Below are 21,977 nucleotides of genomic sequence, written 5' to 3' on the forward strand. Positions count from 1 at the left end.
CTCACTGATGGCTTATTAGTCTAGGCACTTGTCAAACTCATTCCACGGAGTGCCGAGTGTCTGCGGGCTTTCACTCGTCCCTTACTTGATTGATGAATTAAGGTCACTAATTAGTAAGGAACCCCCCTCACCTGGTTGTCTAGGTCGTAATTTAAAGGAAAAACCAAAAACCAGCAGACACTAGGCCCTCCATGGAATGAGTTTGGCACCCCTGGGCTAGACTGACTGGTTTGTTTGTTGACACGTTGCACCACTTTAGTGAATTCTATCATTAATTAGATCTGAATAACATTGTCATAGATCTAGGAAACAGACACATGACACACAACAAAGTTTGTTCGTTCCATTTCATTTCTCAGTTTTTCAAAGAAACAAAGTGACATTGTTTACATCACAGGCAAGAATCATCAGCATTATTCTATTTTGAACAGAAATCTTTTCCATAACATTTTCATGAACCCCATGCCCATATCCCTCTCCTGAAGCCTACTCCCGTATACACAGAATACTGTACATACCCATAGATCCTGCTCCTTCTCTTTACAATAGAATACATTATACATAATTGTCAGTCAATGTATTATTAATAGCATAAAAATAAGTATACAGCTCTCTCCTAACAGGATCCATTACCCTGACTGTACATATCATACCTTTTTCCCACAATTACAGGTAGGACCTTTGATACGGTGAGGGGTCTCAGTATATATGTCTAATTTCTACATCACTTTGTACCGTGTTATGCTGAACACACTATAGCCACAGAGAACACATGTCTCTGCAGTTCACCAAACTAAGAATCTTCAGACTTGACAGAATTCTGGTTATTCTAGAATGCAAAGCGCCTTTATACAGCTACTGTGTTGTATTATGTGAGAGTTAATATTGAAAATAATAAGGCATTAAAAGATGGTAGAACGAAACCCAGTCAAACACAAAGACTCTTAACTGGACTTGGCCATAGCTACGGTAGTTAAGTGAACCAAAATGTAGGGGATTTAAGGTGAATCCTAAACCTTTCCCAGACAGTCCTTGGGATTTAAGACCAACTGTCACGTCTGTTCAAATTCTTTAGACATGATTATGAGGTAAAAGAAGCTCATTAATGAAAATCCCCAATTAAGAATAATCATTTTAAGGGAATAAGAAAGAAAGGTATATTATAAAAGTCACATCAAGCAATGCCATTGGCCTGTATGGTGAGACAAACTTAAGATTAAAAACAGAGTAAGTCTACCATAGTGAAGCATGAGTAATCCATTGATCTATGGCTGTGATTACACAGGTAGCCCAATTCTGATATTTTTTCCACTACATCAGATCTTTTCACATCATATTTTTTTCAGAGTTGATCTGATTGGTCTAAATACCAATTACTGAAAAATAGATCAGAATTGGGCTGCCTGTGTGAACATAGCCTATGTAATACAGGATTTTGGCACTAAAGTTCTCTGCATTAAAGCACAAGATACTGGCAGTAATGGGCTATGTTCAAATCACTAAAGGGATTTCATAAAACTGAATCACCACATCAAAAATACCACTTGTTTTTTTCTGCAAGAAAATCTAACTGGTACGGGAAAGCAAGGGGGATATAAGGGAAGGGGGGGACCTAGTGAGAATGAGTGAGGGTAACCGTTAGTGTGTGGACACCAAAGAACACAGGCAGCCAGGCACTTGAGTGTCTTTTTCGGATGCACAGAGGACATAGCCTGGTGCCTGATCTGTTTGTGCTGTCTTGCCAACTCCTATGGTCAGTCGGAGTTGGCAAGAAATAACAAACAGGTCTGGGACCAGGCTACAGGGGATGTGTGTGAGATATGATTTTCAGTCACTGTGTTATAAAGCGGGAGGGAACCTTAACAAGTCAGTGAAAGGAATTAATATTATTATTATTATTATTACATAAATAAAAATTACCCTGTTGATCATTGTGGGAGGCCATAATGTGGTCTGGAAATATCTTAATTAATTGATATCCATCACCACTGTAATCATGCTCTTTCTCTCGCGCCTGCACGCACAGCATTCTATAATCACATTGATCAGACATTCAATACCATTCTCAGCCTGTTAGTGTAATAATGTTCTGGCAAACACAAGTAGTAAATGTCACAGCAATAGTCGTCACAGCAGTAAATGTGACGACTATCAACCTCACCTACTCAGCTGAACCACATGTAAGACTATTAAAATGTGTGTGTGTGTGTGTGTGTGGTTGGCATTATACAGCGCTGGTTTTTGGCTTAGCTCCAGCTGGTACTGGTAGGGTTCAGGCAGGAGAGTGAGGAAACGAGAGCTTTCATTGTGGCTGAAGCGTGAGGCACAGCATAAAGTAAAAAGAGGCTATTCTTTTAGTATGTTTCACAAACACAGTAAGGCAGTTTGATTATGCTTACTATATAACTAAAACTCGCTATTATGTTTTCTGTCATTTTCAACATATATTCTTAACACAACATTATATTCAAGACATAAACATAGTTTTCCCTCTCACAGACCAGTTCCAGATTCCCTGTGTAAAAATGTCTACAAACAAAACATTAGGCACTTTTTAAAAAGTATAATATATATAGATTTATTTATTTATGTAGCTTTCATCAACATATGTATACTATATACTTTTTAGTATGTACCTTTCTACTATTTCACACTTGTATAACAATTTCCATAAGTTTATGTTAAGGAAAAAGAAACAAATGTAATCTTGATTGGCTATATTCTTCAACCTCAGCGAACCATGTTGTGTTGGTTATGACCAGTAGTCTTTTGGCACACATTAGTATTGGATAGCAATGACAAAGAGTTCATGATGATTTGATGGGTATGCCTTCACTTCTGATACTCATCTTCCAGTGAAAAAGGTCAGTAAGGAAACTCTATAGCTGTGTATACTGTTGCCAACCAATCCCACCACGGGTTAGTTAGGAGGAGTGTTGGACAGTGCTGCTCAACCCCAGGAGCAATGTCCAGATGAAGATGGATCATTAACATTCTGAAAGAAAGGAAGAAGAAATATATGTGTAAACAAACAAATCATAACAAAACCGACAAAGAGTGGTCTAGGATCTAGGATTTACACCTCCGAAGCCTAATGGAAAAATGGTTGAAAATCTCTTTCTTTGTCTCTATCTCTCTCCCATTTAGCTGTAACTGTAATGTCAATCAATAGAATGGGTTTATTTTCTTCCTCGCTGTCTGTACACAGGTCATTTAACAATGCCACTAGAATACCCTTCAGTCTGTTAGAGAGTGAGCTAGACTGCATCCCCCCTCTCCCCCACCCATTTCATAATGTGATCTTTTTGAAAGCCGCATCAAATAATTCTATTTTTGTCTTGGTTTTAGCATTACAAAAGTACAGGTTTTGAAAGCTAAAGTAACATTGCATCTGTGAGTGTATCACTGAAACAACGCAGTTTCAATTGACACACAAACTGCACACAGTACAATAGAAAATTCAGGAAGAAAATAAAATCTTCATAGGGCAATTATGATTAATGATCTCGCATGGAAGTGTTTGAGTGGATGTTTGTGGGCATCACTGTAGAGTAGTAGAATAGCACAGAAGGATATCAGGGTTCTGCTTGGGAACAACCAGCTTGGGGATGAGGATTGGAGCCAAAGAGGGCAAAGGGGAGTAAACACTAAGCCCAAAGACAAAACAAGGGGCGCTTGGCTTGCTTCGGCAGTGTTTCAGTCGTGGCAGCAACAACAAAACACATTCCACTCCTGCTACACTATATATGAGTCAACAATAAACAACAGCAGACCCCTTATAATGTGGTCAAATCAAAGAATTATACATATTTGTAGTCTGAAGAAACAGTTTTCAAAGCGGTTTATAAGCATGGCATTGGGCCTCCACCAGCATGAGTAGCCTACGGTCCCTCACTACTCGTCTACAGCACAAGAAGCACAGACAAAAGACCTGATGAATCCACCTCAGATTGGAGTGATTCTGGTCTGTTCTGCCCAGCAGCCACATCTGTCTTCTCCACTGTTACGGTTACTGCTTCTGTAGTGACCTCAGTCAGCGCTGGAAACTCTCAACACAAGCACTCTTGTAAAGAGCTGAAACAAGGACTTCTCCTTCCTTCTTACCTCACTCCTCAAGAGTTCATAGCACTCTTCTCTCTTATTCCTTTTGATAACAAAGTGTAATACATGGGATATGAGCCCAAGTCTCCCACAGGAGCAACCAACTTCTTAGACCATTAGACCAAGAGGAAATTCCCTATTAGCCTGAGGGCAGACACTGGTTCTGAAGTTTGCAGGCGTAGCTACCTCAACACGTGACCATGACCAACTCATCCCCACTACAAAATCATCTGCATTCTGTTGTCATAAAAATTCAATATTTCAACATCCACAACTAAATACAAATCATTCAGCCCCAACTATTCATATCTCAAGTTTGCCGGCAGTAAAGAAAATGTCAATGTCAATGACAATCCATAACCCTCTCTCATCTCCTGCATCATCCTCTATTCCAATGCAGGTTTTGTTCCTTTTGAAAAACACATCCAGTCAATGGATCATGTACTCTGGCTTCCATCTCTATAAAACATAGACACACACAATATCTTACGGTTTTGCCATGTGAAAGCCTATATCCAACAAGACACCCACACATTAACACAAACACCTGGCAACAGGCCTGACCCCTCCACCTACACCCATGTGAAATGGCTCATTACCAGCAGACAAATCAATTGGCTTTGCTCTCAGAATGCCCACTTGTGAAAATGAGAGACTCTCTATATTCAACCCTCAGCCTGGCAGGCAGCTCAACACTTCTCACAGACTGGAATCCAAGGTACACATCAGACATGGCTGAAAGCTTTAGGGAGAAAACAAGGATCCATAGATCAAGTGTGTCTGGCTGGCTGAGGAGTTGAATGTTGCACTAAGAGGAGTAACCACTTTATGTTGGGTGATTGTTGTTACCACACAAGAGCTGTGTGGCCTGTTTAATCACACACTGAAGGATAAGCACCTTGGGGTTGATTAAATGGTTTCATAACAAGGAGGAGATGAAGAAGAGAGAGTGAAAATAGGTTGTGATGGTGAAAACAGGCTGGGTGGAACAGCGCAATGGGGAAGGGGGGGGATGCAGAAGGATCAGAATCAAAACAACAACACTTTCAGTGGCATCACTAAGGAAACGAAGCGAATAAGACTTCCTTTGACGTAAGCAAAATCAAAGAACCAAAAATACCTGGCTCCTTTCTCCAGGCTCTGTAACACACTGTACATGCTGCTGACACAGGGCTCAGGAGTAATTATTTGACATTCATTGACAGCAAACAATCTCTACCACAGGTAATGAAGATCACTGACACTGGTCTGGGCCCAAGGGATGACATGGTTCTACGTACAGCCTGCTGACCACCAGACATGTCATAGTTTATGGTTCAACTTCAGTCATACGGTTCTAAAGGATGATATGTCCTAAAGGATCATGTAACCTAACCTGTATTTCACATTTCTTTATACATGGCTTACGGTACATCACCCTAAAGGGTCTCCTTGACCTGAGAAGTAGTCATTCATTATACCAGCAGTAAACACTCTAGAAAAGTGTGTCCTTGCAACAGTAACAAAAGCATTTATAAAGGCAATCATCATGTAAAACAGCTAAGAGGGTAAAGGTTACAACAAAACAAACAGTCTTAAACTTTTTTTCTGTGTGTTGCTCCAGAATTAAGAATAAATTAATTGGATTTGGGTAGAATTAAGGGGGAGGTCAATATTGTGTGTATTTCTCCCCCTCCCCAATCTCTGTGTAATCCAGGGTAGGCCTTTATCAGGTTGCATAAACTAAAACAGTCCTAGTTTACCACACACAGCATCTGCTACGTTATTAGGCTATTAATGCTTTTAATTCTACATAATAGTTGGGTGCCAGTGCCACTCAGATCTACTGCAACCCCTATACAATGGAAGCCATTATTTCTCCAGCCATCAATGGGTTAGATTTTAGCTTTCATAACCCAGCACAATCCATTGGCTAGACAACGTCTCAGAGCATTTCGTATTATTCTGTAAGTAAATCCATTTAGTATGCTATGTTACGTTTCGTATGATATGTATTACTTTGTGGATGTCCATCACCCATTTCATATGATATGTTATGAATTACAATTCGTATTATATGTTATGAATTTGCAAAATGTATCATATGTTACGAATTCTAGCTAGGTGGCTAACGTTAGCTAGATGGCTAATGGTAGCTAGGCTATGGGTTAGGGTTAAGTTTAGGAGTTAGATTAAAGGGTTAAGGTTAGGGTTAGGGGAAGGGTTAGTTAAAAGGGTTAAGGTTAGGAGAAGGGGAAGGGTTAGCTAACATGCTAAGTAGCTGCAAAGTAGTAAGTAGTTCAAAAGTTGCTACTGAGCTAAAATGCTAAAGTTGTCCACGATGAGATTTGAACTCGCAACCTTTGGGTTGCTAGACATTTGCGTTATAAGCCCACCCATCCACCCCACTTTTGTTTTTTCTTTAAGTAACCATCTGTTTTATGTGACCATATCAAACGTAACATATCATACTAGTTTGAGTGTCCCGGATTTAAGTTTACTACTGTATGTTTTTGTCTATTCTAGGAGACCAGGCTGCTCAGAGAGGGCCAGAAAGGTGACAGGGTTTGTTTGAGGTCATTTGAGAAAGGAGTATTGGTGTAACATGCTGCCCTCTGTGTAAATTGACTTTGCATTGCAAACTCTGATGGTGATATAATAAGTCATTTTAAGCAAGGATGCCAGCCAACACCTCAACTCTGAACCTCAACCCTGTATTTAAAAAAATATATATAATATATATACACACAGTGGAGAGATTAAGTATTTGATACACTGCCGATTTTGCAGGTTTTCCTACTTACAAAGCATGTAGAGGTCTGTAATTTTTATCATAGGTACACTTCAACTGTGAGAGACGGAATCTAAAACAAAAATCCAGAAAATCACATTGTATGATTTTTAAGTAATTAATTTGCATTTTATTGCATGACATAAGTATTTGATCACCTACCAACCAGTAAGAATTCCGGCTCTCACAGACAAGAAGAAGGCAACAACTGTTGGCGCAATTATTAGAAAATGGAAGAAGTTCAAGATGACGGTCAATCACCCTTGGTCTGGGGCTCCATGCAAGATCTCACCTCGTGGGGCATCAATGATCATGAGGAAGGTGAGGGATCAGCCCAGAACTACACGGCAGGACCTGGTCAATGACCTGAAGAGAGCTGGGACCACAGTCTCAAAGAAAACCATTAGTAACACACTACGCCGTCATGGATAAAAATCCTGCAGCGCACGCAAGGTCCCCCTGCTCAAGCCAGCGCATGTCCAGGCCCGTCTGAAGTTTGCCAATGACCATCTGGATGATCCAGAGGAGGAATGGGAGAAGGTCATGTGGTCTGATGAGACAAAAATATAGCTTTTTGGTCTAAACTCCACTCGCCGTGTTTGGAGGAAGAAGAAGGATGAGTACAACCCCAAGAACACCATCCCAACCGTGAAGCATGGAGGTGGAAACATCATTCTTTGGGGATGCTTTTCTGCAAAGGGGACAGGACGACTGCACTGTATTGAGGGGAGGATGGATGGGGCCATGTATCGCGAGATCTTGGCCAACAACCTCCTTCCCTCAGTAAGAGCATTGAAGATGGGTCGTGGCTGGGTCTTCCAGCATGACAACGAACCGAAACACACAGCCAGGGCAACTAAGGAGTGGCTCCGTAAGAAGCATCTCAAGGTCCTGGAGTGGCCTAGCCATTCTCCAGACCTGAACCCAATATAACATCTTTGGAGGGAGCTGAAAGTCCGTATTGCCCAGCGACAGCCCCGAAACTTGAAGGATCTGGAGAAGGTCTATATGGAGGAGTGGGCCAAAATCCCTGCTGCAGTGTGTGCAAACCTGGTCAAGACCTACAGGAAACGTATGATCTCTGTAATTGCAAACAAAGGTTTCTGTACCAAATATTAAGTTCTGATTTTCTGATGTATCAAATACTTATGTCACGCAATAAAATGCAAATTAATTACTTAAAAATCATACAATGTGATTTTCTGGATTTTTGTTTTAGATTCCGTCTCTCACAGTTGAAGTGTATCTATGATAAAAATGACAGACCTCTACATGCTTTGTAAGTAGGAAAAATGTCAAAAATGTTATAAATTGATTTGCATTTTAATGAGGGAAATAAGTATTTGACCCCCTCTCAATCAGAAAGATTTCTGGCTCCTAGGTGTCTTTTATACAGGTAACGAGCTGAGATTAGGAGCACACTCTTAAAAGGGAGTGCTCCTAATCTCAGCTTGTTACACCTGTCCACAGAAGCAATCAATCAATCAGATTCCAAACTCTCCACCATGGCCAAGACCAAAGAGCTCTCCAAGGATGTCAGGGACAAGATTGTGGACCTACACAAGGCTGGAATGGGCTACAAGACCATCGCCAAGCAGATTGGTGAGAAGGTGACAACAGTTGGTGCGATTATTCGCAAATCGAAGAAACACTAAAGATTGCCCTCAGCCTGGGGCTCCATGCAAGACCTCACCTCGTGGAGTTGCAATGATCATGAGAATGGTGAGGAATCAGCCCAGAACTACACGGGAGGATCTTGTCAATGATCTCAAGGCAGCTGGGACCACAGTCACCAAGAAAACAATTGGTAACACATTACGCCGTGAAGGACTGAAATCCTGCAGTGCCCGCAAGGTCCCCCTGTTCAAGAAAGCACATATACAGGGCTGTCTGAAGTTTGCCAATGAACATCTGAATGATTCAGAGGAGAACTGGGTGAAAGTGTTGTGGTCAGATGAGACCAATATCGAGCTCTTTGGCATCAACTCAACTCGCCGTGTTTGGAGGAGGAGGAATGCTGCCTATGACCCCAAGAACACCATCCCCACCGTCAAACATGGAGGTGGAAACATTATGCTTTGGGGGTGTTTTTCTGCTAAGGGGACAGGACAACTTCACTGCATCAAAGGGACGATGGACGGGGCCATGTACCTTCAAATCTTGGGTGAGAACCTCCTTCCCTCAGCCAGGGCATTGAAAATGGGTTGAGGATGGGTATTCCAGCATGACAATGACCCAAAACACACGGCCAAGGAAACAGTGGCTCAAGAAGAAGCACATTAAGGTCCTGGAGTGGCCTAGCCATTCTCCAGACCTTAATCCCATAGAAAATCTGTGGAGGGAGCTGAAGGTTGGAGTTGCCAAACGTCAGCCTTGAAACCTTAATGACTTGGAGAAGATCTGCAAAGAGGAGTGGGACAAAATCCCTCCTGAGATGTGTGCAAACCTGGTGGCCAACTACAAGAAACGTCTGACCTCTGTGATTGCCAACAAGGGTTTTGCCAACAAGTACTAAGTCATGTTTTGCAGAGGGGTCAAATACTTATTTCCCTCATTAAAATGTAAATCAATTTATAATATTTTTGACTTGCGTTTTTCAGGATTTTTTTGTTGTTATTCTGTCTCTCACTGTCCAAATAAACCTGCATTTTAAATGAGGAAAATAATGATTTGACCCCCTCTCTATCAGAAAGATTTCTGGCTCCCAGGTGTTTTTTATACAGGTAACAAGCTGAGATTAGGAGCACACTCTTAAAGGGAGTGCTCCTAATCTCAGCTTGTTACCTGTATAAAAGATACCTGTCCACAGAAGCAATCAATCAATCAGATTACAAACTCTCCACCATGGCCAATACCAAAGAGCGCTCCAAGGATGTCAGGGACAAGATTGTAGACCTACACAAGGCTGGAATGGGCTACAAGACCATCGCCAAGCAGCTTGGTGAGAAGGTGATAACAGTTGGTGCGATTATTCGCAAATGGAAGAAACACAAAAGAACTGTCAATCTCCCTCGGCCTGGGGCTCCATGCAAGATCTCACCTCGTGGAGTTGCAATGAACATGAGAATGGTGAGGAATCAGCTCAGAACTACACAGGAGGATCTTGTCAATGATCTCAAGGCAGCTGGGACCATAGTCACCAAGAAAACAATTGGTAACACACTACGGCGTGAAGGACTGAAATCCTGCAGCGCCCACAAGGTCCCCCTGCTCAAGAAAGCAGAATGCGTTTTTCAGGATTTTTTTTTTGTTATTCTGTCTCTCACTGTTCAAATAAACCTACCATTCAAATTATAGACTGATCATTTCTTTGTCAGTGGGCAAACGTACAAAATCAGCAGGGGATCAAATACTTTTTTCCCTCACTGTATATATATATATATATATATATATATATATATATATATATATATATATATATATACAGTAGCAGTCAAAAGTTTGGACACACCTACTCATTCAAGGGTTTTCTTTATTTGTACTATTTTCTACATTGTAGAATAATAGTGAAGATATCAAAACTATGAAATAAGACATTTGGAATCATGTAGTAACCAAAAAAGTGTTAAACAAATATTTTAGATTCTTTAAACTAGCCACCCTTTACCTTGATGACAGCTTTGCACACTCTTGGCATTCTCTCAACCAGCTTCATGAGGAATGTTTTTTCCAAAAGTATTGAAGGAGTTCCCACATATGCTGAGCACTTGTTGGCTGCTTTTCCTTCACTCTGTGGTCCAACTCATTCCAAACCATCTCAATTTGGTTGAGGTCAGGTGATTGTGGAGGCCAGGTCATCTGATGCAGCACTCCATCACTCTCCTTCTTGGTCAAATAGCCCTTACACAGCCTGGAGGTGTGTTATGGGTCATTGTCCTGTTGAAAACCAAATGATAGTCCCACCAACCGCTAACCAGATGGGATGGCATATCGCTGCAGAATGCTGTGGTTGCCATGCTGGTTAAGTGTTCCTTGAATTCTAAATACATCACAGACAGTGTCACCAGCAAAGCACCCTCACACCATCACACCTCCTCCTCCATGCTTCATGGTGGGAACCACATATGCGGAGATCATCCGTTCACCTACTCTGCGTCTCACAAAGACACGGCGGATGGAACCAAAAATCTCAAATTTGGATTCATCAGACCAAAGGACAGATTTCCACCGATCTAATGTCCATTGCTCGTGTTTCTTGGCCCAAGCAAGTCTCTTCTTATTATTGGTGTCCTTTTAGTAATGGTTTCTTTGCAGCAATTCGACCATGAAGGCCTGATTCATGCAGTCTCCTCTGAACAGTTGATGTCGAGATGTGTCTGTTACTTGAACTCTGTGAAGCAATTATTTGGGCTGCAATCTGATCTGAGGTGCAGTTAACTCTAATGAACTTATCCTCTGCAGCAGAGGTAACTCTCGATCTTCCTTTCCTGTGGCGGTCCTCATGAGAGCCAGTTTCATCATAGCGCTTGATGGGTTTTGCAACTGCACTTGAAGAAACTTTAAAAGTTCTTGAAATATTCCGGATTGACTGACCTTCATGTCTTAACGTAATGATGGACTGTCGTTTCTCTTTGCTTATTTGAGCTGTTCTTGCCATAATATGGACTTGGTATTTTACCAAATAGGGCTATCTTCTGTATACCACCCCTACCTTGTCACAACACAACTGATTGGCTCAAACGCATTAAGAAGGAAAGAAATTCTACAAATTAACTTTTAAGAAGGCACACCTGTTAATTGAAATGCATTCCAGGTGACTACCTCATGAAGCTGGTTGAGAGAATGCCAAGAGTGTGCAAAGCTGTCATCAAGGTAAAGGGTGGCTAGTTTGAAGAATCTAAAATATTTGTTTAACACTTTTTTGGTTACTACATGATTCCAAATGTGTTATTTCATAGTTTTGATGTCTTCACTATTATTCTACAATGTAGAAAACAGTAAAAATAAAGAAAAACCCTTGAATGAGCAGGTGTTTCCAAACTTTTGACTGGCATTGTATATTTTTTTATTTAGTTTATTTAGTAAATATTTTCTTAACTCTTATTTTTCTTAAAACTGCATTGTTGTTTAAGGGCTTGTAAGTAAGCATTTCACGGCGCATGTATAAATTTGATTTGAAGCAATTGTGTGCAGGAAATTTACTCCATCACACAGAATAACAAAGATTCCGGTAACACTTTGTTGTGACATATTTTGCGTTATTTTATGGCTGGTTATGACACCTACATAAGAGTGACAAATCCTACCACACAAGGCAAAACATTCCATTACACCACAGCCTACGTGTCAACAGTATGTTTATGTTATATATAAAGTGAGGGAAAAAAGTATTTGATCCCCTGCTGATTTTGTACATTTGCCCACTGACAAAAAAATGATCAGTCTATAATTTTAATGCTAGGTTTATTTGAACAGTGAGAGACAGAATAACAACAACAAAAATCCAGAAGAACGCATGTCAAAAATGTTATAAATTGATTTGCATTTTAAATGAGGGAAATAATTATTTGACCCCCTCTCAATCAGAAAGATTTCTGGCTCCCAGGTGTTTTTTATACAGGTAACAAGCTGAGATTAGGAGCACACTCTTAAAGGGAGTGCTCCTAATCTCAGCTTGTTACCTGTATAAAAGACACCTGTCCACAGAAGCAATCAATCAATCAGATTCCAAACTCTCCACCATGGCCAAGACCAAAGAGCGCTCCAAGGATGTCAGGGACAAGATTGTAGACCTACACAAGGCTGGAATGGGCTACAAGACCATCGCCAAGCAGCTTGGTGAGAAGGTGACAACAGTTGGTGCGATTATTCGCAAATGGAAGAAACACAAAAGAACTGTCAATCTCCCTCGGCCTGGGGCTCCATGCAAGATCTCACCTCGTGGAGTTGCAATGATCATGAGAATGGTGAGGAATCAGCTCAGAACTACACAGGAGGATCTTGTCAATGATCTCAAGGCAGCTGGGACCATAGTCACCAAGAAAACAATTGGTAACACACTACGCCGTGAAGGACTGAAATCCTGCAGCGCCCGCAAGGTCCCCCTGCTCAAGAAAGCACATATGCAGGCCCGTCTGAAGTTTGCCAATGAACATCTGAATGATTCAGAGGAGAACTGGGTGAAAGTGTTGTGGTCAGATGAGACCAAAATCGAGCTCTTTGGCATCAACTCAACTCGCCGTGTTTGGAGGAGGAGGAATCCTGCCTATGACCCCAAGAACACCATCCCCACCGTTAAACATGGAGGTGGAAACATTATGCTTTGGGGGGGGTTTTCTGCTAAGGGGACAGGACAACTTCACTGCATCAAAGGGACGATGGACGGCGCCATGTACTGTCAAATCTTGGGTGAGAACCTGCTTCCCTCAGCCAGGGCATTGAAAATGGGTCGTAGATGGGTATTCCAGCATGACAATGACACAAAACACATGGCCAAGGAAACAAAAGAGTGGCTCAAGAAGAAGCACATTAAGGTCCTGGAGTGGCCTAGCCAGTCTCCAGACCTTAATCCCATAGAAAATCTGTGGAGGGAGCTGAAGGTTCGAGTTGCTAAACGTCAGGCTCGAAACTTTAATGACTTGGAGAAGATCTGCAAAGAGGAGTGGGACAAAATCCCTCCTGAGATGTGTGCAAACCTGGTGGCCAACTACAAGAAACGTCTGACCTCTGTGATTGCCAACAAGGGTTTTGCCACCAAGTACTAAGTCATGTTTTGCAGAGGGGTCAAATACTTATTTCCCTCATTAAAATGCAAATCAATTTATAAAATTTTTGACGTGTTTTTCTGGATTTTGTTGTTGTTATTCTGTCTCTCACTGTTCAAATAAACCTACCATTAAAATTATAGACTGATCATGTCTTTGTCAGTGGGCATTTCCCCTCACTGTATATATATATATTTTTATATATATATATAAAATATAATGTAATTGTGCACACATTGATGTCAGACATGTACCTACCCCAATGCTCTGTTGCTGATGACTGGGATACATGCAGGAGCAGATTTCAGGAGCAGGACAAGACACCCTCTTTTTGACTGATGACTGACATAAGGGCGTGTACGTGATAGGCCTATCTGGCTTATATGATTATGATGGTCATAATGCTTCTTGACAGTGTCATAAAGTGTATTTTCTTAGTCCAAGTAAAGTGACACCGGATGGTCATAATGCTTCATGACAGTGTCATAAAGTGTATTTTCTACAAGTTATTTAAAATATGATGAAAAAAACAACAACAAAGGATTTAAGAAACAAACTTTAAAACAAAACAAAACCAAGATTTCTACTACAGAAGAAGAACAAAGATTTTCTACTAGTAATTTTGATTACTAACATACCCATTTCTGTGTGCTTTGAGTGATAAAACAGATAGAGAACAGTACCTTTACCTTTTCCATCTTTCCTGCTGCTCTGATGATGTGCTCTCAGCTCCTCTGACTTGTAGAAATCAATACTGGCGTAGCCAGGGTTGTTCCCCAAACCAGTCATGTCTCCCATCATGACTCCCCCACCTGCCCCATTGTGGACTGGAGAGAAGATGTTGTGGGGGGCAGTGGCTCCCCCCTCCATTTCAGTCTGAGAGCTGTCCTTATTAATGGCCAGGTCAAGATCAATGTAGTTAAGGCCTTGTTTAGCAGACCCAGAGGATGAAGCCTGGGCTGCGGGTGCATTCTCCCATGGTGAACCCCTCTCCAGCCCTCCGTGCCGATGAGGCGCTGCTGCCTGGGCGCTCTCCAAGAACAAGGAGCCTGAGGAGGACAGGTGGAGGGGGAGAGAGGGAGGAGTCATGATGAATGTCTCAGAGCGGTGGCGTCTCCGTCCCAGTTGGTCGCCCCTATCAACCCTGTCTCTGGCCAGCCTGCTGCTCTGGTTCTGATCAGGAGATGAGTAGGACTTTACTGAGGGGAAGTCCAAGCCTGATTCCTGCTCCATTGATGAAGCTTGGGCAGTGTGCATGGTGGGCGGTGCAGGGTTAGGCTCTGAACCCATGCTGAAGGCCATCTCTGTGTAGTCTGTATATGAAGTGGGTAAGTCTGTTGGCACTGCTGCCAAATGCCCACCTACATTGTCCTCTGCTGCCCTAGGAGAGGGCCTACTACGGGCCACAACTCGGGGCTTGGGGGCAATGGCTGGGGGCAGGCAGAAAGGTGATTTAACAGGGGTCCCAGGGGAGGTGCAACGGGAGTTTCCCATCCCCAAGTCCATGTTGACGTACTCAGCAGAGGCAGCCAAGGCAGCGGAGGTGGCCAGCGGTGCAGAGAAGCTGCGGGGGAGGTTGGTGGAGCCACCATGGCAGAGGGCTGGATGGTGCAGGGGCCTCGGGGTTCCATGGGTCACAGACAGTCCGTGCTCTGGCCCCCACTGGCCCCCTCTCCTGCCCCCCACGTCACCACCCCTGAACACTATGCTGACGTACTCCCCAGGGCTCTGAGGCACTGTGGGGAAGAGGTTCTCCTTAACCCTGGGCAAGGTGTTAGCTTTAGACATGTCCACAGACACACTGAGGGGACGAGCCTTCCTCTGCTGACCCCCTGGACCATGCGATGCACGTTTCTGCTGGTAGGATCCGTCCTTAGAGCGTGCTCCCCCATTCCTGAACCCTGGCCCCGTTCTTGTTAGTCGTAGCCCTCCCCCAGCTGCCACTGACATGGGCCGGTCCTCCAGGCTCTCACTGCTAGCTGAGCTGGAAGAGAAGGAGGAAGAGGAGAGGCAGAGTTGACAGCCTCCTGCAGGGCCAACTGTGGCTGTGTCCCTCTTGCTGTAGCCCACTTGTCCACCCCGATTTCCAGCACTGTCTTGGTCGTGATGACCACCCTCCTTCCTTTTCCCTTGATCCAAGTCATCCTTGAAGCGTGTGGAGAGCGTGTGTTTGTAGGATCGTGGCAGAGAGAAGTAAGAGTAGATCATCTTGGGTTGTAGCGGGTTCTGTTCAGGTTGTGAGGGGGGTGTGCTGCAAGCCGAGCGGATGCTGATAGGAGACATGTTCATGTAGTCACTGCCAGCCCGGCTCTCCATGCTGCCCCTGCTCCCCCACATGGCCATTCCAAGCATGTCTGGGGAGCAGCTGCTGTTGGGGGACATGACCATGTAGCCCTCAGAGACAGGCAGGCGAATGTGCTGGGGGGGGGACATGCTGTTGTTGGGGGTCATGGCCATGTACTCATCTTCAGCCCCAGGCTTGGTGCTGACGTCAGACACGGCCACAGACAGGGAGAGGGAAACAGGAGGAGCAGTCACTCCAGGTAACATGGACATGTAGCCACTGTCCATATGTCCCCCTCCTCCTCCTCCTCCTCCCGCGTCTCCTCGGACCACATCAACCCTCGCCTGGGTCTCCCCAACCATGGCCCCCGCTTCCAAGCCCCCTGCTGCGGAGCCCCCTGATCCACGCCGCCGCGACACAAAGGCGTCCCTGCTAACACTCCGTGACATGACGGCGTACTCTTGGTCCTCATCCTCCTCTTCCTCCTTCCTACGAGGGGCCAGGCGTTCGTGGGCAGTCAGGGGCAGGGAGGCCCTCTTGCTGAGGAGTCTGCGCTCTGCCTCACACTCCCTGCTAGAGGAGCGCCGCAGCATCCTCCGGCCCTGAGGACGCTGATGGGACTCAGGGAGGCTCTCTCTCTGGCCCATCACTATGTAGCTGGAAGAGCCCTCTCCATGAGCATGGTGTCCAATCCCACCATTGGACCCTCCAGGTAGACTGGGGACCAGCAGGGAGTGCTCTCCAGGGCTGGAGCCATACTCGTCTGAGGAGCCGTAATCACTAGGGGAGCCCGACACAGAGACTCTCTGAGGGACACGGGTGTAAGAGCAGATCGCTACACCTCCCATTGCCCCTCCGACTAGTCCACACTCTGAGCCATGACCAGAGCTGGAGGAGAGGCTTGGGGCTGGGGAGGGGGCTGGGTTGGGGGTGTAGCGGGCCAGGCTGAGAGTGATCTTAGCTGGGGTTGGAGCTCTGGTGGGCTTGGGTCTCAGGGTGGGTGTAGTGGAACAGGATCCGTTCAGGCTGGGACTGGAGCTTGCCCATGCCCCTCTGGCTCCACCTCCACCCTCCTCTGTCCTTCCCCCGATGCTGGCTGTGCGTGCCCTGGGGAACCCGTGGCGTGGCGTGGGTGAAGTGCTGGTGCAGTTGGCCCCACCTGCTCCAGGGGTCTCGGTCCGGGCTCGTCTGCCAAAGCCCACCTGGCTGGGGGGCAGATTGGGGTGGTGGCGGCGGGTGGGGACACTGATGGGGTTGGAGGCGGTGCCCCCACCGCCTGTAGCGCCCACAGACTGAGACTTACTGCGCTGGCGGAACTCCTCGCTCAGAGCCTTCATGGCCTCCAGCAGGGTCTCATGCATGTTCTGGGCCACCACCGAGTCCTCCACCTGCATCCAGAACTCCCCAGGCCCCGTCATGGCCGAGCGGCCCACCTCGATGAAGAAGAAGTTCTCTGAGTGGCCGCAGCGACGCACGTTCATCAGTTGTAGGACCACGGCGGCCACGTCAGAGTTGAGCTTGACGAAGTTGACTGTCTTGTCGGTCAGGCACAGCCGGTAGATGCCCACTAGGTTTCGGGCCTGGCCAAGCCCTTTAGGCCACACCTTGACCTGCCACACCTCCTTGAAGGCGGGGCCTGGAGGAGAGGGGAGTCCACACTCTCCACCACTACCACAGTCCTCTGGGCTTTTACCTGCAGATAATCACAACGAAGACACATCTCAATAAACAGCAAGACAGAAAGCTATGCAAAGAGATATAGAGACGTGGAGAGAGACAGAAGACCGAGAAAGAGTGGAGAAAGACATATGTTGAAAATAGAATTGAAAATATTTGGAGGAATCATGGGGTAGCACAAGACGAGGGTTGACAGTCAGGAGACAAAAATATTCTATACAATATTCTTATATTATCAAGGTCAGAGTGAACGTCAGTTGTAGCACATTCAGCACATTTAAAAACTCTGCACTCTGACTGGCTTAAAAATCCCTGTCCATGTGAGAGAAACGTGACGACAGGTTTTGTTTCATGAATGCATTCATAATAAACATTAATTGAAGACGAAAACACTCATGTAACAAACAAACATCCTGCTGCATGATGCTTTAGAGCGTGTGGTGGATTGACATTTGATATTGTGTAAATAAGGCCTTTCTTCAACACCATTTCTTTATAAAATATTATTGGGTTGGTACAATCAAGACTGTTAATAATCATGAAAATGATCAATCTTTATAACCTATTAATAACCTAATGTGTAAATACTCTGTAACTACAGGTTAATACAAATGGAAGCCTAGCGGTTAAGAGCGTTGGGACAGTAACCGAAAGGTTGCTGGTTCGAATCCCTGAGCCCACTAGGTGAAAAACATGTCTATGTGCCCTTGAGCAAGGTACTTAACCCTAATTGCTCCTGTAAGCAGACAGACAACTAAATGACTAAAATGTCAAATGTAAATGTGAAATACAGACCATCACATTGTAACTCCAGATGTGTTTAATGTAACAACATTCTTGCTCTACTGAAGAAACCTAGGCCTACTGTTTCATTTGTGTAAAGGCTATAGTCTAGATGTTAATTACATTGGCCTATAGAAATGGAAAATACCATAACTAGAGGTGTAAAATAAAGAAGATGTAATGTTGAAGAAATGTTGTGCATATATTACAAATCATATTTATGCAATAAAATATAGCCACATTATTACAATCATTATTAGGATTGTTGATACCATATTACTACTGAAACGATAGCAGGGTTAAGGTTAGTGTTACAGAATAACAACCTAAACACCAGAGAAACCGATAGAAATCAGTTTTCCAATGAAAGCACGCAGACGCTGCGGCTCTCCTCCCTGCCAGGCAACGCCATAGCACAGAAATGTAGGTTACGCGCACGACATGCAGAGGGACGTGTTGAAAAACAAAAACAGAGAGCACTCCGGTACTTGGCTGCGTCCTCTGCAGTATGCGCTTTGAATGATGGTGTGCTGCAGCCTATTTGGTCGCGAATACGATTAGAAAATCATATTGGTTCATCCACGTTGCAATAATTGTGTAGGCTAACATGCAGCAAAATGAAAATGGTCAAAAATATTGGTTAATGTACCAATAAATGATTCAGATAAGGTACTGCTCAGACACACACAGACACAGCGCATGCAGCAGTGGTCCACCACCCCTCTTGAACTGCTATGCAACTGTTCATTGGATAGGCCTATATGTTGATTTATAATAGGAATATCCTGTATTTAATTTACTATATGCATAATTTCTACAAAGAGCATCGCACGTGTGATGGGCTATAAAAAATAACATGATGTCGCGATACAGATCTGAATGTCAAATGGATGTCAATCCAGAATGGCTAGCTAGACCAACATTGGCCAATGCAGACTAAACGTGCAAGGGGAATATTGGGCATAGTAAACTCTTACATTTCCACTGAAGGTCCAGCATGGCCTGGTACCATTCATTCTGGACATCCTCACTGTCTGCTGCAATGGCAAAGCTCTCCCCGCGGGTATACAGTATTATCATGTGCTTGTTCTTGGAATCTGCCCGCTTGTTGATGTTGAAGCAAGTCTCCAGATTCAGTGCTTTTTTCGGGATAGGTGACTTGCTTCGGAATTTCTTCTCGTTCTCATAATATTCTAGACGGGCAGGGCCCTGTTCCGAGGCTTCCCTCAAAACGAAGAATCGCCGGTGCATAGATTTCTGCTTACGGAGATACCCGCTTTTCCGAACGTCCTCGTAGCTCTGCTGTTGTAGCAGCTCCGCTGCCTGGTTCTCCATTACTAGACAGGTCTCCTGTTTTGCTTGCTTAAAATCTCCCCACTAAAACGAGCAGGCCATTAATTCATTATAGCCACATTCCTCTTCTCCTTCTCATCGTATCCATAGAGTGAAGCATCCAATAAGCCTTCGGAATAAGCGAGCTAATTTGAGCATGTGTTATTTCTATAAATCAGCTTTTCCCCCGTCTGCGCGCACACACTGGCGTGCACATGCGGCGAGCGACGTCTGCACACTGCTCCCTATAGTCAACCTATAATGCTTGCTGGAGTACTAGGACTACTCCTACACAGTCTGTTTACTGTAGCCTGACCTACTACTCTGCATTGACTCACATTGATGCGCCTCTATGCATGTTCATCTACTGCACAGTGAAAGCCAGTGATCGCATGTTTTACCATCGATGGACTGATCAATAAATATCCCATACGTTGGCCAATAGGCTAAGTCCTTCTATAAATTAGCCTATTTACAGTGGGGAGAACAAGTATTTGATTCACTGTCGATTTTGCAGGTTTTCCTACTTACAAAGCATGTAGAGGTCTGTAATTTTTATCATAGGTACACTTCAACTGTGAGACGGAATCTAAAACAAAAATCCGGAAAATCACATTGTATGATTTTTAATTAATTAATTTGCATTTTATTGCATGACATAAGTATTTGATACATCAGAAAAGCAGAACATAATATGTGGTACAGAAACCTTTGTTTGCAATTACAGAGATCATACGTTTCCTGTAGGTCTTGACCAGGTTTGCACACACTGCAGCAGGGATTTTGGCCCACTCCTCCATACAGACCTTCTCCAGATCCTTCAGGTTTCGGGGCTGTCGCTGGGCAATACGGACTTTCAGCTCCCTCCAAAGATTTTCTATTGGGTTCAGGTCTGGAGACTGGCTAGGCCACTCCAGGACCTTGAGATGCTTCTTACGGAGCCACTCCTTAGTTGCCCTGGCTGTGTGTTTCGGGTCGTTGTCATGCTGGAAGGCCCAGCCACGACCCATCTTCAATGCTCTTACTGAGGGAAGGAGGTTGTTGGCCAAGATCTCGCGATACATGGCCCCATCCATCCTCCCCTCAATACGGTGCAGTCATCCTGTCCCCTTTGCAGAAAAGCATCCCCAAAGAATGATGTTTCCACCTCCGTGCTTCACGGTTGGGATGGTGTTCTTGGGGTTGTACTCATCCTTCTTCTTCCTCCAAACACGGCGAGTGGAGTTTAGACCAAAAAGCTCTATTTTTGTCTCATCAGACCACATGACCTTCTCCTATTCCTCCTCTGGATCATCCAGATGGTCATTGGCAAACTTCAGACGGGCCTGGACATGCGCTGGCTTGAGCAGGGGGACCTTACGTGCGCTGCAGGATTTTAATCCATGACGCCGTAGTGTGTTACTAATGAGACTGTGGTCTCAGCTCTCTTCAGGTCATTGACCAGGTCCTGCCATGTAGTTCTGGGCTGATCCCTCACCTTCCTCATGATCCTTGATGCCCCACAAGGTGAGATCTTGCATGGAGCCCCAGACCGAGGGTGATTGACCGTCATCTTGAACTTCTTCAATTTTCTAATAATTGCGCCAACAGTTGTTGCCTTCTCACCAAGCTCCTTGCCTATTGTCCTGTAGCCCATCCCAGCCTTGTGCAGGTCTACAATTTTATCCCTGATGTCCTTACACAGCTCTCTGGTCTTGGCCATTGTGGAGAGGTTGGAGTCTGTTTGATTGAGTGTGTGGACAGGTGTCTTTTATACAGGTAACGAGTTCAAACAGGTGCAGTTAATACAGGTAATGAGTGGAGAACAGGAGGGCTTCTTAAAGAAAAACTAACAGGTGTGAGAGCCGGAATTCTTACTGGTTGGTAGGTGATCAAATACTTATGTCATGCAATAAAATGCAAATTAAATTACTTAAAAATCATACAATGTGATTTTCTGGATTTTTGTTTTAGATTCCGTCTCTCACAGTTGAAGTGTACCTATGATAAAAATGACAGACCTCTAGATGCTTTGTAAGTAGGAAAACCTGCAAAATCGGCAGTGTATCAAATACTTGTTCTCCCCACTGTATGTGCTTACAGAAATACACCTCTTAACTAGTCAGAAATAGAAAACAAGATCAGTCATCTACAGATTATATTTTTGTTAGCCATATCACTGAATTTCTATGCCAACATTTTTTATTAAATTATTCAATGAGGAATCCCTTCTCCTGAGCATTGACATATTTATCCAATCATGCTTTCATCAGAGCGTTTGCGACACCCGTTGGTCACTCCCTGTATGGGTTTATATTTTAGCAAATTTTGTGGGCTATACAGCAAG

At 44.2% G+C, this 21,977-nt stretch overlaps 1 protein-coding gene across 2 annotated transcripts; it reads right to left on the reverse strand.

Moving 5' to 3' along the window:
• Positions 1 to 342: 342 nt before the first annotated feature.
• LOC121579823 (insulin receptor substrate 1-B-like) lies at positions 343 to 19,908 on the reverse strand. Of its 2 annotated transcripts, none has more exons than XM_041894737.2 (3): positions 19,297 to 19,908; positions 14,265 to 17,552; positions 343 to 2,995 (listed from the first exon to the last, which is right to left on the reverse strand). In XM_041894737.2, exons 1-3 carry the CDS (start codon positions 19,652 to 19,654, stop codon positions 2,988 to 2,990), a joined length of 3,654 nt encoding a protein of 1,217 aa, XP_041750671.2. In that variant the 5' UTR covers positions 19,655 to 19,908; the 3' UTR covers positions 343 to 2,987. The 2 variants fall into 2 exon arrangements, with proteins under 2 accessions (XP_041750671.2, XP_041750670.2); XM_041894736.2 differs by having other exon boundaries at positions 14,259 to 17,552.
• Between the last annotated feature and the right edge of the window lie 2,069 nt (positions 19,909 to 21,977).

This window comes from Coregonus clupeaformis, chromosome 13 (assembly GCF_020615455.1).
Source record: "Coregonus clupeaformis isolate EN_2021a chromosome 13, ASM2061545v1, whole genome shotgun sequence".
In the NCBI taxonomy this organism is placed as follows: domain Eukaryota; kingdom Metazoa; phylum Chordata; class Actinopteri; order Salmoniformes; family Salmonidae; genus Coregonus; species Coregonus clupeaformis.

Excerpts from the sequence above, each read along its gene's own strand:
- LOC121579823 (XM_041894736.2), bottom strand. The coding sequence starts at position 19,654 with ATGGAGAACCAGGCAGCGGAGCTGCTACAACAGCAGAGCTACGAGGAC. Across the intron at positions 17,553-19,296 it reads GCTGGACCTTCAGTGGAAAT|GTAAAAGCCCAGAGGACTGT; the intron begins GTAAGAGTTTAC and ends GATTATCTGCAG.